General features: G+C 43.5%; 1 protein-coding gene across 6 annotated transcripts in view; it reads left to right on the plus strand.

Moving 5' to 3' along the window:
• The window catches only part of LOC309390752 (protocadherin alpha-5-like), a 243,203-nt gene that overhangs the window by 219,868 nt on the left and 5,404 nt on the right, over positions 1-17,931 (plus strand). For all 6 annotated transcript variants that reach the window (XM_081950450.1, XM_081950451.1, XM_081950452.1 and 3 more), the window contains exon 3: positions 1,345-1,433. In XM_081950450.1, coding sequence (XP_081806576.1) covers positions 1,345-1,433 — 89 coding nt within the window. The remainder of the gene's footprint in view (positions 1-1,344; positions 1,434-17,931) is intronic.

Below are 17,931 nucleotides of genomic sequence, written 5' to 3' on the forward strand. Positions count from 1 at the left end.
AAGGACATCTGGACTCGCGGCACTTTATTTTGTTTGCACGTTGTGTCTCCTGTGAGGCCTCATAGAGAAGCAGTGCTGCCAGGAGAGCAAAGAGCCCCCATGAGGCCAGAGCAGCACAGTCAGCTGTTCGGCAGCCAGCTAGCAGCAAGACTAGCAAGCAGGGCAGGTGAAGGCCAGGGCACACAGAGAACCTGGGTTATTGCAGCCGCAGGCAAGCAGGTAGTGAGATGGAGAGGGTGGGGCCAGTGGGCTTGCTGCCTCCTGCACCTGAAAAATAATAAGACCTCCCCGAAAATAAGGCCAAGCCCTTATTTCGGGGGTCAAAAGAAAATAAGACCCTGTCCTATTTTGGGGAAAACATGGTAGACTTAGAGGATAATGGTTACAAATGTGATGTTTATATGATGTTTATAATGTTTGATATTATTAACTAATTATAGACAAAAAGGAACAGAGCATTTAATTAAATAACAGAAAATGTTTAATAAGGATAAGTGAAGATAATGGTGAATAGACTTTGAGAATAATGGTTATAACTATTGTGTGTATAAGATTTATTATTTGTATTTAAAAGAGATTGTACCCAGACAGTACACTGCCATTATGGATATGGAAATTTTATATATAACAAAGGAAATTGCATAATAAAAATAATAATAATAATAATAATTTAAAAATAACAAGAAATATATTGTGCTAGAAATTTGAAATGCTTCAGATCTTTGGAGACATGGTATTTTCATAAATGAAAACCAGTTTTACAGATTTTTATTTTTGTGGTCTGACAGCTTTTATTTCTGCTGGCATGCAGGCTAGGTCTCTCCCTCTCTAATTTTCCGATGAAGTTTAAGAAGTTTGAAATTGTTTCAGCCTGTTTAATTGAACCACCATTTAGTGCACTTCCAGCTCCAAATTCCTTGAAAGCACTTTGAAGATAATCTGTAATAGCCTTTGAATCTGCCATTCTTTAAATTCTGGAACTGCTGGTCCTGCACTGAGAAAAATCCTTCAGCTCCACTCCACCTAAAATGAAAATTATTGCACACTCCCTCCCCATTTTTATTGCATGCATTTGTCTGGTAACATACAAAACTAACTCTTGTGAGGGGAAATTATCAAATCAAAGCACCTTTCCATTTGAAGATCTGAATCCCAGGAGTCAGAAAAGGTGGTGAGAGAATAATTCTTGCAAGTTGGGAAATGTGCTCTGTACATGCTCTAGAGAGCTTTGGTGAAAGTGATCAGCTGTTGATTCACAGAGTTACTGAGTACAAATTGGTTATTTATATTAAAAGGAACTCTTTTTCTGAGAACTGTATAATTTAAACCTTGTGATTTGTTTAGTGCTGTACATATGGAAGAGACAGGAGGCTTGCGTGTTGGATCAGGAGGACCTGAGCAACAGTGGCCAACAGTATCCAGTGCAACAACAGGTAAGGAAATAACAATATGATCTCTCTCTCTCTCTCTCTCTCTCTCTCTCTCTCTCTCTCTCTCTCTCTCTCTCTTTATTTATTTGTGTGGTATTTGTGCTGATAAAAAAATAAGGGGAGACACAAATATATATATTATATATATAATTTGTTTTCTGAGGTTTTCGCGGGTGTTTGTATGTACATCTTTGGTTGTTCGGGTTTTCTCCCGCATAGAATTGGAAGTATCTTCTTTTAGGTTAAGTAGTGCTGTCTGTTCCTCTTTGGATAAGTTGCTTTTGGGGGGCTTGCTGGTGCAGAGGATGTTGGTGATTTCGAGTCTGATTCTGTTAGCGTCATCGGGGTTGATTTTGGTCAGGCTGGTTTCAACTCCGCAACTTACCCAAAGAGGAACAGACAGCACTACTTAACCTAAAAGAAGACACTAGCATAATAATCCTACCAGCAGACAAGGGGAACGCCACGGTGGTTATTAACACATCTGACTACCAAACCAAATTAACCAACCTACTCCAAGACTCCACTTACAAACCCCTAAGCACGGATCCCACCACCTACTTAGAAAAAAACCACTAGATCCAAAATAAAAGCCTCCCCCATCAGCAAAGAGATCCAGCAAAGATTCATTCCCAGAGAAAAATCATCCAGATGCCCTAAGCTCTATGGTCTCCCCAAGATACACAAAGAAGGAACCCCACTCAGACCCATAGTCAGCTCCATAGGCTCACCTCTACAAAACCTAGCTAATTCGAGCTAATTAGCTCTCATCAGCTAGCCACACCCTTACTGGGATTTGAACCTGGGCTGTATTATATCTTAGGCAGGAGTCTTAGCCACTATGCCACAGGCTCTCCTCCTTATCAGTTGAGCCAGGGAAATAGGTATGTATTTGTGTTACAACCCCTGGTATGCCTAAATATGGGAGGAAGGTCACTACTCCCTCTTTCTGTCCTTCGGCTTATCACAGAAGACCATGCAGGCAGAAAACCATATTTTTTATTTTTTAATGTTGCCTTTTTATATTTGTGTTGTATTTGTACTGATAAATAAATAAAGGGAGACTAGTATAGATCTATTTCGAGCTAATTAGCTCTCATCACCTAGCCATACCCTTACTGGGATTTGAACCCGGGCTGTATATATCTTAGGCAGGAGTCTTAGCCACTAAGCCACGGGCTCTCTTCCTTTTCAGTTGAGCCAGGGAAATAGGTATGTATTTGTGTTACAACCCCTGGTATGACTATGTATGGTTCAAATCCCAGTAAGGGTATGGCTAGCTGATGAGAGCTAATTAGCTCTAAATGGATCTATACTAGTCTCCCTTTATTTAGTACTTTTGAACAGATTTAGAAAGCACGCACTTGTTTGTTCATAAATGAATAACTACAGGTGGTCCTCGATTTATAACCACAATTGAGCCCAACATTTCTGTTGATAATCAAGAGTTATTAGGTGAGCTTTGCACAATTGTATGATCTTTCTTACCACAGTTGTTAAGTGAATCACTTCAGTTGTTAAGTTAATAATTATTGGTTATTAAATTAATTAAGTTAAAGATTGAAAAAGGTGTTCACATGACCCTAGGACCGTGATGGCGAACCTATGGCACGCGTGCCACAAGTGGCACACGGAGCCATTTATCAGGGCATGCGAGGCGCTGCCCTGTCAGCTGGCCAGTGCGCATGCGCGCGCTGGCCAGCTGAGTTCACTTTTTTAAAAGCTATTTTTCGCCTTCCCCAGGCTCCAGAGGCTTTATAGGAGCCTGGGGAGGGCGAAAAGAGCCTCCCCCGCCCCCCCCCCCCGGAGGCTTCAGGGACCGTCCCTGAAGCCTTTGGAACGCTTAAAACGACCCTCTGAGCAAACAAGGAATGACTTCCGGGTTGCTCGGAGGGTCGTTTTAAGCATTCCAAAGGCTTCAGGGACCGTCCGAGGCTTCCCTGATGCCTTCGGAGCGCTTAAAACGACCCTCCGAGCAACCCGGAAGTCACTTCCAGTTTGCTCGGAGGGTGGTTTTAAGCGCTCCGAAGGCTTCAGGGACCGTCCAAGGCTTCCTGATGCCTTCGGAGCGCTTAAAACCACCCTCCGAGCAACCCCGAAGTCACTTTGGGTTTGCTCGGAGGGTCGTTTTAAGCGTTCCAAAGGCTTCAGGGACCGTCCGAGGCTTCCCTGATGCCATCGGAGCGCTTAAAACCACCCTCCGATCAACCCGGAAGTCACTTCGGGTTTGCTCGGAGGGTGGTTTTAAGCGCTCCGAAGGCTTCAGGGAAGCCTCTGGACAGTCCCTGAAGCCTCCGGAGGGCCTCTGGGGGGGTCGGGGGAGGCTCTTTTCGCCCTCTCCAGGCTCCTAAAAAGCCCCTGGAGCCTGGGGAGGGCAAAAAAAAAGATGTAAAAATGGGGGTGGTTGCGCTTTTTGCGCGCATGCACACTGGGGTGGTCGTGCGTTGCATTATGGGTGCGGCACGCCCACACTCAACCCCCCTGCGGTCCCCCCACTTGTGGCACATGAGCCAAAAAAGGTTCACCATCACTGCCCTAGGACATTGCAACTGTTAAAGCATCTGAATTTGGTCATGTGATCATGGAGATACTACAAGGGTCGTAAGTGTGAAAAATGGTCATAAGTCACTTTTTTCCATGCCATTGTAACTTCGAACAGTCACTAAATGAATGGTTGTAATGCAAGGAACAGGGTAGGAGATAATAGGTAGTAGATACTGGCTGAATGAAGTCTCACTATCTTATTAAGGTGATAATTTGGGGAGATTCAGGGCAGGAATTTTGGCTTGAAGGAAACATTTTTATGGTTGTAAACTTATTTTGACTGAAGACCCCCTTCCTACAAATTAGCATTTCATTTCTTAAATGTGAAATTATTTTGTGAAAGGAGCCAAAATAATACAATATTACAAATAATTGTAATTTGGATTGGATGGAACAGAAATATTTTCTTGTTTTATTAGCTCAGGTGGAAACATTTCTCTCATGTTAGAAAAGATTTAAGGGCAAGGGAATGTGATGTTACCATTGAAATCTAATTTGATTTGTTTCAAATAAATACAGGGCAATTTGAACATTACTAACCTAAACTCATTTTAGAGCATTATGGGTCTACATATAGTGTTTAGCTATCATTATCCTTAATCTGTAGTCATGTGAAGGTAGGAGTTGGAATCCAGTCATATGGGAACCATAGGTTCCCCATTGACATTTCACAATTTTTGGAGATGATTCAAATTTAGATGTGTAGTTTAGAGGTGGTATTAAGCCGGTTTCGGGTAAACCAGTAGGGGAAATTTGATCTGGTTCGCCGAACCAATAGCGATCTCCAGCTGGCCCCGCCCACCTGGTCACCACTCGCTCGCCCTGCCCACCTGCTTGCCCCACCCTTCCCAGCCCTATAAATGTTCCCTTCACCACGCGGCCCAGCTAATTGCCTTGCCAGTCTCCTCTGCGCCTCATCCGCTCTGCTCAGCTCACCAAAAGTTAGCATGCCACCGCTTGCCCTTTGCCTTGGTTCGGGGGCCAGGGTCCAGATACTCACCATTCCCTGAGGTCCCGGAATCTTCACCTGCTTGCCATTTGCCTTGGCCAGGTCGGGGAATGTGCCATTCCCTAACTCTGGCCTTCCTGAGGCCTCCTCCGGTACGCTGCCCACTCTCCCTTTGCCAGTCCTGTTTCCACTCCTTCAGAGGCCCTGGCCCTAGAGCCGCTTCCTCCCCCACAACCACCTCTTTCTTCAGGCTTACCTTCCTCCCGCAGCAGCTGGTCCAGACTCTGGAAGGCAAGCTCTCTTTTTCGGTGCAACTGTGAGAAGCCTCCCAGCTGTCGCTTCTTTGCCAGCCGCTTCCCAGCATGGCAGCTGGCTGAATGCACTGAAAAAGCCACTGCCATTGCTGCCCTGTTCTTCACACTGGAAACGGACAGGAGCCTGGGAAGGAAGCCATTCCACTACCACCCCCGACAGCTGGACAAACCTAGACAAAAAAACAGTCCTCTCTGGCACCTAGCTTCTACAACAGCGGGCTTAGAAAGGGCAATTGTGAACTTCCACCTGCATCAAGCTAGACTGGGAAGATAAAGCACAAGCAGCGGGAAGAGGAAAGCCTGGCAAAGAGGTGAGCGAAAGGCATTCACAGCATGTCATAGCACAAGAACTTTCCCTCAGCCTGACAGACGTTCTACGGGAGGGGGAGAGGGAGCAAAGGAGGGAGGGGAAAAGAGAGAGGGAAAGAGAGAGGAAGAGGGAGGGAGAGAGAGAGATTCAATCCAAACTTTCTGTCTGTGTGCGTATGTGTGAGCGAGTGAGAGAGAGAGATCCAATCCAATCTTGGAGTTATATCAGGGCTGGTGGTGGTGTATGCTCTCTCTCTCTCTCTCTCTCTCTCTCTCTCTCTCTCACACACACACACACACACACACACACACACACACACACACACACGCACAGAGGTTGGATCTTTCTTTCTTCCCTCCTGCACTGGAGGCCTCTGGATTCCCTTCCCAACCCCGCCTGGCCCATACAGGCACCACCCACGTGACTGACATAATGTTGGCCATGCCCACTCAGTCCCATCACCACCCCCACCCCCAGCCATGCCCACCCAGCCACTCATTAGGAAGAACCAATTGTTAAATTACTACAATCCCATCACTGAATAGGGAAATTTGTGTATGACAGAATGAAGTACAATGGGTAAACTAAATTGCTGTGCTTATGTCAGAAGAGGATAAAAAACAGTTTGGTCTATAACCAGAAAACTGGGTAAATATTGCCTTCTTATTGGGCTAGGGGTAGGCTGAGAATGTTATCCATATCTGCTCTCCCAAAATGGTGGCCTGTTCTTGTGCAAAGTGTGGATCAGTCATTTGTCTCTCATTAAAATGCACCTTCTGCCATTTTTATTTCCTGCTGAACTGGGACCAATATTGGCTGAATGATTGCAAAGAACAATTAAACAATTGCCTTATCTTGAACAGGCAAGATGAAGACCTTTGTTCTAAAAATGTCTTATTTGGATCTTTTAAGCCAAATTGTCAGTAGTTGTCACTGGAAATAATATGGGAAGTTAGATCCAGCATGTTATACTCTATTTTTCTTTAATTGAGGGAATTTTACTGATATGCTATTTATGCATCTTTTGAAAATACACTTATGGGTTTCAGAATTTCTGTGGTTCTTTCTATTTATTGGCACCATGTAAATGAGATGATGAAATAAAGCCAGGGAATTATAAAACTCTGAATAACATCAGAACAAAGAATCTAATAATTCTGAATTAAAATCATTAATCAGAATTATAAATTTGCTTCATTTAATTACACATCTGTTTAAATGTCTTTGAAATTTATTAGAACATAAAATATAGAATAGCACGGTTGGTGGAAGACTTCTACTCCAATCCTCTGTTTAAGCAGGAGAACCTATACCTTTCGGGAAAATGGCTGTCCAATCTCTTCTTAAAAATCTCCAATGATGGAGTACCCATAGCTTCTAGAGACAAGCCATTCCATTGATTGATTGTTCTCACTATCAGGAAATGTCTCCTTACTTCTAAGTTGTATCTCTGCTTGATAGGTTTACATCAGGGATGGTGTGAAGGTTCCAAGAGTTGCCCTAATTAATTTACGAGCCCCAAGATGAAATTAAAAAAAACCCCATTCGTTTATTAGGACTAACATCTTAGCACAGACTTCCTTGTAGCTGAAACTAAATCACACTTAATGGCGTCTGACCTTTACCCCTGTGTCCCCTCCCCACTGGCTGAGGTCATCAATCACATTCTCCAACAGGATGTTATGGCAGGGTTCTGGACATGCACATTCACATCCCAGTACAGAAATATGAGACTTTTACTCTGGCTAAAAGTATGCATGGAATTTCACCCCCCTTCTCAAGTTGATAGTAGTCATGGAAACGTCTTAGGCATTGACATCCGGCTCCCCTCACTTCCTGAAAGCAACCTGTATAAAACAAAGCAATTTGAATACAGGTGTATAACTTAGGGGTGTGTCCCTCCCCCAGGCTTTCTTGGATTTTCTGCATGGAATTTTGCTATAAGGCGATTGGCCTGGATATTTCTACTTTTCACCCAAGATGCCTCTCTTAAGGGGTAGCCCTTCCACTTGATTAAGTATTGGAGTTGTCTCCTGTGCCACCTTGAATCAAGGATATACTGAACTTCATAATGGGTTTGGCCTCCTATGACCATAGGGCCCGGGGGCTCCCGGGGTAGTAGTCTCAGAGTGGATCCAATCACGGGTTTCAAGAGGCTGCTATGGAATACTGGGTGTATCTTCCCCAACAATCGAGGCAGTTTCAATTGCACTGTGACTGGGTTGATGATCTTTACTATGGGGAATGGTCCCATAAACTTTGGCCCCAGTTTCTTGTTAGGCAGTTTTAATCTCAAATATTTTGTGGAGAGGTAAACCTTCTCTCCCACCCGGAATGGCCGTTGTGGAGCCTGGTGTTTGTCTGCCTGTTTCTTATAGGTTTGTGCCGCTTGAGCCAGTGCCTTTTTGACATTTTCCCAGGTCACTTTCAGCATCGACATCCAGTCAGCCAAGCTGACTGAGGAGGGGGAATCCCTTGGATACTCAGGCATTGGGACAAAATCCATACCGCTCATTATTTTGAATGGTGTGAGTCCTGTGCTACTGTGGACAGCATTATTGTACGCGATCTCAGCAAAAGATAAAAGGTTTCCCAATTGGACTGCTGATAGTTCACGTAACACCTCAGGTACTGCTCTACCATGGCATTCAATCTCTCTGCTGCCCCATTGGTGCCCGGATGAAAAGCTGAACGAAGACCCTGAGATGATCCAATGGACCGCAGAAACTCCCTCCAGAACCTAGCCATGAACTGGACCCCTCTGTCTGAGATAATTCTTCGAGTTACTCCATGCAGTTGGTAGATATGCTTCACAAACAGTTTAGCCAGCTTGTGAGCTGAGGGTAGTCCGCTACAGGGTATGAAGTGTGTCTGTTTGGAGAACAGGTCTATTGCAGTCCAAATCACTGTGTTTCCCCCACTTTTTGGCAACTCTACTATAAAGTCCATTGCGATCTCCTCCCACGGCCTCGTTGGCTCTGCTACTGTTTGCAGTAGTCCAGGGGGTTTTCCTGGTTGTCTCTTCATTGTGGTGCAAATGGCACAACTTTTCACGTAACTGTCTACATCTTTCTTCATTCCAGGCCACCAGAATTGCCTCCGGGCTAAGTGTAAAGTCTTTAGGAACCCAAAGTGGCCTGCTGGTTTGGCATCATGACTCCTCTGGAGAACTATGGTACGTAGGGATTCTGGGACATAGAGTTTTGTCCCCTTCCATGCAAGGTCATCTCTCTTTATCAAGATGTGTTGGGAACCAGGGGTCTGCCAGCAGTTCAGTTTTGAGCCTCATGATTAGGTCACTTGCAAGTTGGTCTTGCCCATCACGGCGTTGCCGTCTGGTGGTCACTTGGGCAGCGGGTTGGGTAGAAGGAATGATGGCGTCCACTATGTGCTCCCGTTCACATTTGTACTGAGGCATGCGGGAGAGGGCGTCAGCTAGAAAGTTCCTCCTGCCTGGAATGTGCTTTAAGACAAAATCAAAATGGTTGAAGTATTGAGCCCATTGGACTTGTTTTGGTGATAGTTTGCGTGGCATCCTAAGCGCCTCCAGACTTTGAATGGTTTATGGCTCCCTTCCAACAGGTGTCTCCAGGTTAGCAGTTCCCATCTCACTGCGAAAGCCTCCTTTTCCCATGTGGCCCATCGTCTCTCTGTGTCTGTGAGCTTGTGGGAGGTGTAGGCGCAGGTATGCAAGCTTCCTTGGTTGTTTCTTTGGAGTAGCACTGCTCCCACTGCCACATCGCTGGCGTCTGCCTGGATCACGAAAGGTTGCTTGGGGTCAGGATGCTTCAGCACTGGCTCCTTTGCAAACATTTCTTTTAGTGTCTCGAACGCCTCTTGGCAGGTTAGGTCCCATGGTGGGGGTTGTCCTGGACAGGGTTTCGTTCCTGGCCTTCCTGTCTTCAGGAGGTCTGTCAGGGGTTTGGCAATCTGTTTGGCGGGAATGAATTGCCTGTAGAAGTTCACGAACCCTAGGAAGCTTTGTAGCTGTCTATGAGTGCGAGGGGGATGCCAGCTTAGGATGGCTTGCACTTTTGCTGGGTCCATCTCTATTCCCTCATTTGACACTCGGTAACCCAGGTAGTCTAACCGTACATGGTGGAATTCGCACTTTGATACCTTGACATACAGGTTGGCTGCCAGAAGTTTCTCCAGTAAGAACGTGGTCGTCCATGGTCTCCGTGTAGATAAGGATGTCATCTAGGTAGACGAGGACCCTCTTGTAGAGGTGCTCGTGCAACACCTCGTTTATTAACTGCATGAATACCGCTGGGGCTCCCTGCAGTCCAAAAGGCATCACTTTGAATTGAAAGCTCCCTAGGGGGCAGTTGAATGCTGTTTTCCATTCATCTTTCACACTGATTCGTACTCGGTAGTATGCTTCTCTGAGATCTAGTTTGGTGAAGACTTTTCCCTTGGCCAGATGAGATAGCATATCTTTCATGAGGGGGAGGGGGTATAGGTTGTGTACACACACCCCGTTTGTCCCTCGAAAGTCCACACACAGCCTCATGGTGCCATTTTTTTTTTTTGAAGAGGACTGGTGCCGCGACCCGTGGCTTGGCTGGCTCAATGAACCCCCTTGCTAGGTTTTCGTCTATATAGTTGCGCATCTCTTGCATTTCCCGGGGTGTCATGACGTACAGTTTGGGCTTGGGCAGTTTTGCCCCGGGGATGATTTCGATGGCATTGTCTGTGGGGAGGCAGAACATCACACTCGGCCTCGCTGAATACTTCTGCGAGGTCCCGATATTCCATTGGAATCAGTTCGGCCTCTGGGGTTTTGTCGGCTGTGGTTGCTAGTTGTTCTTGTGGCCTCTTTTGGGGAGTTTCTGGCATGGGCGGTGTTTCTGTTTGTTGGTGTGGGAGAGGTTGGGGGCCCCTTGATATCCTAAGTCTGCGGGTACCCCCTTGCCACCAGATGGTTGGTCCCCACTTTTCTAGCCAGGAGAGTCCCAGTATGACTGCATCTGTCACATGTGTGCATGCGCTGCATGTGCACACACCATGTGCGCATGCACAGCATGATTAAAATTGTTCTGTGCATGCGCAGAACCAAAAAACAAGATGTCGCTGCCTGGAAAACCAGTTCGGGGCCGTGGCAGGCCTGGGTCGCTGCCGGTTCCAGCGACCCAGGCTGCCAAACCACTACCAGTTTGGTCGAACCGGTCCAAACTAGTAGGAACCCACTACTGGTTTACATCTGTTATTCTTGCCCTGCCATCAGGTGGTTTGGAGATTACAATATCCTCCTCTTCTCTGTGACAGCCCCTTACTAGAAGATAGCTATCATGTAACTGCAACCTTTCTCTTCAATAGACTAGACATATCTAATTCTCAACCATTCATCATACAATTTAGCCTCCAAACACCTTATCATCTTTATCGCTCTTCTCTGCATTCTTTCTAGAGCTCAGCATCTTTTTGTATCATATCAACCAAAACTGGATACACTGTTTCAAGAATGACTTTAGTAGTGTTATCGTTTCTTATAATCTTGATGCTATCCCTCTGTTGGTGCAGTCTAAGATAGTATTGCCTTTTTTGGCAGCTGCCATACTCTACTAGCTCCTACCTAAGTGGTGCTCCACGTAAGTGGCACAAAGATCCCTTTCACAGTCATTAAGGCTGAGCCAGGTACCATCTGCTTTATACCTGTATGTTTGGTTTTTCCTATCTAAGTGCAAAACCTTTCTCATCACTGAACGGCATCTTGTTGGATAGGGCCCAATGGTCCAGTCTGTCTAGATTCTCTTGAGTCTATCTTCTAAAATGTTGGCAATTCCCCTTAGCCTGGTATCATCTGTAAATCTGACAAGTTCCCCTTCCATTTCCTCATCAAAATTTATGAAGATTCATTTATGAAGTTATTGAACAGTACTGATACAGAATTCATTTACCTACCCAGAGGCTTTGGTGATAAGTATTATAGATATCTAATTTATTCATGGGAAAAATTCAGGGACTGGGTGTTTTTTTATCATAATGGAATGAAATTTGCAGGAAAGAGCAAATTGTAAGGGGCCAGTTCCGCTAAATAAGAGAGCAAGTTTGTTCTAGCACTTAAGGTACTAGGCTGGAAACCAGAGAACTTCAAGTTCTAATCCTGCTTTAGGAAAGCTGGCCAGGTGATCTTGAGCCAGTCACTCTCAGTTCCCCCATTTTTGTTGAAAAAAAAAGGAGGAGTAAGGAGTGGGAGATAACTCCCTGCCTTGAACTATTTATGAACATAATAAAGATGGAATCTAAATAAAATAATAAAATTCCATTAAAATAAATTGAGATAGTCCCTAGCAATCTGACGTTTAAATGTGCCATGTCTCTTTTGTTTTTTTGATGGAAATTGTTTTGGAAAACCTGATCATTATGAAAGGAATAATCACTTCAAATTACAAAGTAATCGTTCTGGAAGTATTGAAGCACTTGCTTTAGAAGTCTAATCTAAATCTCTGTTATAAGAATTATTATTAAATGGAGTGTAATGAATTTACTATGATAATAGCTTCCTAGAGTGAGCAATAATTCAGATATTTCAGAAGGTTTGGTTGAGGGAAACCGTTTTTCTTTTCAGTTTGTATTCTCCTCCTTTTTGAACACCATATAGATCTTGATGATAACTGACTGACCTTTCTGTAACCCCAGAGTTGAAATGGAGTGATGCCTAATAAAAATCTGTGCCAAAGAAGCCACTCTAGTTTGAACCTTAAGCTTCATTCCAATCCAATGCACGCTGCTAATATGAAATAAGTAGAACATTTTGTTTGGAGAGAATGAGGCAAAGAGAGGCTTGGAAACTGTTTAGAAATATTATTTTCATAATATTTTAGATATTATTTCAAATATTATTTATTGAAATAGAAACATCACAAAGATGGTCTTCCGTGAGGACAGTGAAAACCTAACTGATGGCAGGCTCTAACCTTTGCCATCCTTGCCATGAAAGCTGATCCAGATGGTTTACAGAGGAGAAATTCCATGAAATCCCATTAGCATCTAAATGACCTCAGAGCATCTGTCAGTCAGGGAACAAGACATGAGATCACAAGAGAGAAGAAACTATTTGCTTTTAAAAAGGAAGGCTGAGTGAATAGATTGCAGTGTAATATGTTTAGCTACTTTTCTGTTATTTGCAATACTTTTTTATAAACTAGTTTTTATGGAAAATTTAATCCAGAAAAGGCTTTTTAAAAGACTATTTTTAATATTTGCAGAGAAAGTCATCCACCGATTTGCATATTGCCCACATACTACACACACACACACACACACACACACACACACACACACACAAACAGCTATGTTTATGCTCTGCAAGCTTTTCAGAATTAATGCAGACAATCTATGACTTCTTTGAACAATAAATATTCATCATATCAGTCAGAGGAAAAAACAGCAACCAGCATAACATAAAAAGGTAGGAAAATCAGGTTCTTGCAATTTCCTGCCAGCTCGCCTCCTCCTCTGTGATTTAAAAATGCCTTTTAAATTGGCATATTTTCAAATGGTTATGGTTTAACCTAATATAATTCTAGATGTAGCTTGGTAAGAAGGTGATAGCCTTTTGGAGCTATATCAAAAATATAAGAGACAGAGAAGAGAATACAATGTAATGACTTGAAAAAAGATGTGGAGACGTGCATTCTGGAATAAAATCAATGAACTAAAGAATATATCTGCTTGGAATGGCAGTTACATGGTTCCTGATTCTTTCAGATTTTCAAAAGCTCAATTTTTTAACAGAGAAAGGTATTCATAGAAAACCAGAGGGCTCTGAAGCAGAATTTATGTGCTGCAGCCTCACCTTATTTAGGAAATAACAGACTGGATTTAGGATTGTGCAGAGATGACAAGTATATGCCCTGTTCCACCCCCAAGAGACAGATTCAGGAGGGAGGGAGAGCAGCAGGGAAAAAAATCTATTTCTGGCATTGCTCCCACAACCCTGCAGTGCTAACCCTCTGCTTCTTCATTTGTTCTTTCTTTGATAAGCAGCCATCTTGAGGTAGGGTTTCCAAGGCTGGGTTGCAGAAATTGAGACTACATAGCATCAAGTAGCCACAAAGAGACATAGAGGTCTGTAACTCTTTGCTGCCTGCTTTTGCCCAATTTGTACTTTTTCAAAACAGATAATTAACGAACTACATTTTCACAGAGCCTATCTATTCCGTGCTATCTATTCATCTTCTATTCTTGTTTTTTTTTTAATTCCTTCCCTTCTCCTATCATTCTTCCCTCATCTTTTCTGCTGATTTTGTGAATAAAGTAGTTAGCTAGAATCTGCCACATAAAAAAGATTATACTAAAGTAAATGTGTTGTTGGCACATAAAAGAAGGATCAGGTACATGATCTCAGCTATTGTGAGCAATTTCATCAAGCCTCCTTCAGAGGTGGGTTGCTCCTGGTTCGGTAGTTGTAATTGGGCATGGATCGCCAAACCAGTAGTGACAGCTTGCAGGCCGCGCCCCCTAACCAGCCCACTTTGACACTTGCCCTGCCTCGCCTTCGCCACATGCAGCCACAGAACTGCCACCTGCCTACACTGATAAGCATTTCCACTAGCCTAGCCCCCCCTTCCCACCGGCCAGCGTCTCCCAAAGCCACTGCCATTGCAGCCACGGCGGGGATGGGGCAGCATGCTGGAGAGGGCAGTGGTGGCAGGAGAGGGCGGCATCCCAAGTTCTGGGATGAGAAACCAGAAGAGACACCTCCCTTGTGTTCTGCTCGCTCCCCGCTGGAAATGTCTGGATTTAGTTTGGATCTGGGGCCCGCCAAGAAGCCGCTCAGCTTCATCAAATTCCTGCAAGGGGTAAGTTGAGCAGTGGCAATGGGAGGCACCCAGCCAAGGAGGGTGCAGGCGAGCTGTACAGAGCCAGAAAAAGCGATAGGTTTCCTAGAAGGAATTGAAGCATTCAACTTTGCAGCCAATGGGACTCAACACCGGATTGCATGCACACGTTTGTGCCCTGCAGTCACACATGGTGCCCCCACCCCACATGGGTTCCCCCTTTTGTGTTCCATTTTCGTGCCTTCGGTTCAAACAGAGCACAGAGCCAGAATGCCACGCAGGGCCCACTTCCCTCCACCTGAAGGCATGAAAATGGAATGCAAAAGGAGGAACCTGGGGTGGGGCCACTATGCAGGATTGCAGGGCACAAGTGCACACATGCAATCTGGTGTCGCCCCCACCCTGGGTTCCTCCTTTTGTGTTCTGTTTCCGTGCCTTCGGATGGAGCAGAGGGCAGAGCCAGGATGCCATGCAGGGCCCACTTCCCTCCACCTGAAGGCATGAAAATGGAATGCAAAAGGAGGAACCTGGGGTGGGGCCACTATGCAGGATTGCAGGGCACAAGTGCACACATGCAATCTGGTGTCGCCCTCACCCTGGGTTCCTCCTTTTGCATTCTGTTTCCGTACCTTCGGATGGAGCAGAGGGCAGAGCCAGGATGCCATGTAGGGCTCGCTTTCCTCCACCTGAAGGCATAAAAATGGAATGCAAAACGAGGAACCCAGGGGTGGGGGTGGGGGCAACACCAGATTGCACGCACTTGCTTGTGCCCTGCAATCATGCGTGGCGGCGAGCAAAGTGAGAGCCTGCAAATGCCGACAGCACTTCTCTATCAGTGGGGTGGGGAGTTTTGACATCTGGGCTCTGCAATTTCCCTTGGCCCCCATCGCGCCTGGGGGTGTTTTGGGGGGTTGCAGCTGGTTCCTCCTACCCCCTTGTCCCGAGCCAGGATCGGGCGAACTTTCCTCCCTCTCTCCTGCCCTGCTTGCACAGTTCAACGCATCCACCTAAATTTTTTCCTATCTCCCATCCTTTCCTTCCCATTGTTCTCTTCTCCTCCACACTCACCTGCTGGATTTAAACACAGGCATGGCCTCTGGGCTGCAGAGTTGAATGCTTCGATTCCTTCTAGGAAGCATATGGCTTTTCCATACCCTAAATCCACTGGAGGTTTATTTTTGGGAGTTTTCCCTCTCTCTTCCCCCCCTTCCCTCCGTCGGAGTCCCCAAAAATTTTGCCACTGTTTCAGTGGCCGTGGCTTGGGGGGGGGGTTGTCATGTGACTGAGTGTGTGTGAGTGATGCCAAGTTGGCCACACCCACTCAGCCACATGCCCCCACCTAGCCACACCCACAGAACTGGTAGTAAAAAAAATTGAAACCCACCCCTGGCCTCCTTATATGTGGGGATGATCCTGGGAGACCAGGCAAAGAGATGCTGCTTAGGGAACGGTCAGATAAGAGAAAGCATAGCTTAGTGCATAGTGGCTGGAGCAAAGGGCTCAGGAGGGACCCTCTGTACATTATCAAGTTGTAAAGGTGATGACAGTGGAACAATTACACTTTCAGAATTGCAAGATTCTGTTAATGTAGCTTTTCAATAAGGTATTTTTAGCTTATGTGGTTGTTTTTCCTGTCTGGTTCACCTACTGACACTCCCTTCTTCTTAAACAATGGTGGAGGGAATTTTGCATCTTTTTTTTTCAATTTTTTCAATTTTATTAACAAACATGTAAAATACACACACACAAAATGTAGACGTACAACACATTTACACAATGCAATACAAACAGGAGCTTCCTGTTCTTTCTAATAGCAATTATCAATCGATACCACTCACCTTATATTATTTCCCCTTCTATTGTATTTCATTTGAATTTCACCATTCATAACTCTCTTATTTTACTCATAACTATTATTTTTTATTCTTGTTTCTTTCCTCCATCCACCTATACCATTTATCCCATATCTGATAGAATTCTGATTCTTCTTTTCCCTGAATTTCTTTGGTTAGTTTGTCCATTTCAGCACATTCCATAACCTTTCTTATTATTTCATCTTCACTTGGAGTTAGTTTTTTATTCCATTTCTGGGCAAAAGCAATCCTTGCCACCGTAATTATATGTAGTATTAAATACTGGATTTCTTTTTTGTATTTCGCAGACATTATTCCTAATAAAAAAAATTCAGGTTTCCATTCTATTTTAACCCCCGTTATTGCCTGGAATTTTGCATCTTAATCTTCTGAATGGATGTTTATATTCAATAAGAAAAAAAAATAATATTGGGTTTTCCGAATATCACTAGTCATATTTTTCAATGGAAAAATATTGAATTGAAACAATGTACAGCAAAGGCTGAATATATTATGACATAATTTGAATATTAAAATAAGTTCAGAAACACTGGACTCTTTGGAAAGTAATATTAGCAAAAATTAAATGTTATATTACAAAAGAATTTCTGTAGAAATTCATATTGAAACACAAAAAGAAATATAATATTTATTTGTAGAGGAATTAGTTACAATTATTCTCTTACAAGAGGAATGCAAAATTTTAAATATTGTAGTCATGTCTTTATAATGTTTAGAAAACCATCCTTTTTCTTATTTCTCATTAGCATATTTATGTAGTTTTGTGGCAATTCTGTAACACATATTTCACTCTGTTCCATGCAGCTTCCATGTTTCTTTTTCATTTTTTATTCGTTCTGCAATATATATATTTTTCCATACAGGACTTGTATTTTCTTTTCCTGCAGTCATTCTATTTTTACAGTTTTCTTTTTTTTTCTTCTGTTCCATTTTTCAACCCCACAAGACTTCCATTTCATACAACCCAAAAGATGATCTGTCCTACATTCAGAATTTTCCATCGCCTTTGTATCTTTTCACTCTTTTATTAAAATCAATCAAATAAATCATGTTTTTAGATTCAACTCCATTTCATTATTATTCGTATGTTTGAGTAGACCTATGTTTAAACAACTGTTTGAAATAAATATTCCTTTTTCTAAGTGAATAGTTGTCACATAATCATCATTCTCATTCATGCTTGGGTTTCAATTTGGCTGCATTTTTCTTGCTCTCTTGCTCCATCCCAACCACTGGGCAAAATTATATACAATATGCCAGAATAATGGTATATTCCCACCCTCCATTTTTATAATCCAGTAAAATAGTATACATGTACATTTTTAAAAAATCAGAGAATCATATCACAAAAATTGGAGATATATAAACACTGGGGAATAAAGCATGTTTGTATCATGTACTAGTTCAGGATGTAAGATACAACCTGAATTAATTCTCGCCATTTATAGCCTAATGACAAATAATAGAGCAACTACTTAGTTTTTTGTTTTAATCCAAGTCTGTCAAGCACAAAGAGCTAAGGCAAATAATTGTACTTCTTTCAGTCTTGCATTTTGTATTGATTTGATTTCTAACTAATCAGCTATGGAAGATTACAAATAATAGCAATAGCACTTAGACATATATCGCTTTACAGTGCTTTACAGCCCTCTCTAAATGGTTTGCAGAGTCAGCAATTGCCCCCAACAATTTGTGTTAGATATTAACACTAGCTACCATGGTTT

Source organism: Natrix helvetica (assembly GCF_964273705.1).
Source record: "Natrix helvetica genome assembly, chromosome: 4".
In the NCBI taxonomy this organism is placed as follows: Eukaryota; Metazoa; Chordata; class Lepidosauria; order Squamata; family Natricidae; genus Natrix; species Natrix helvetica.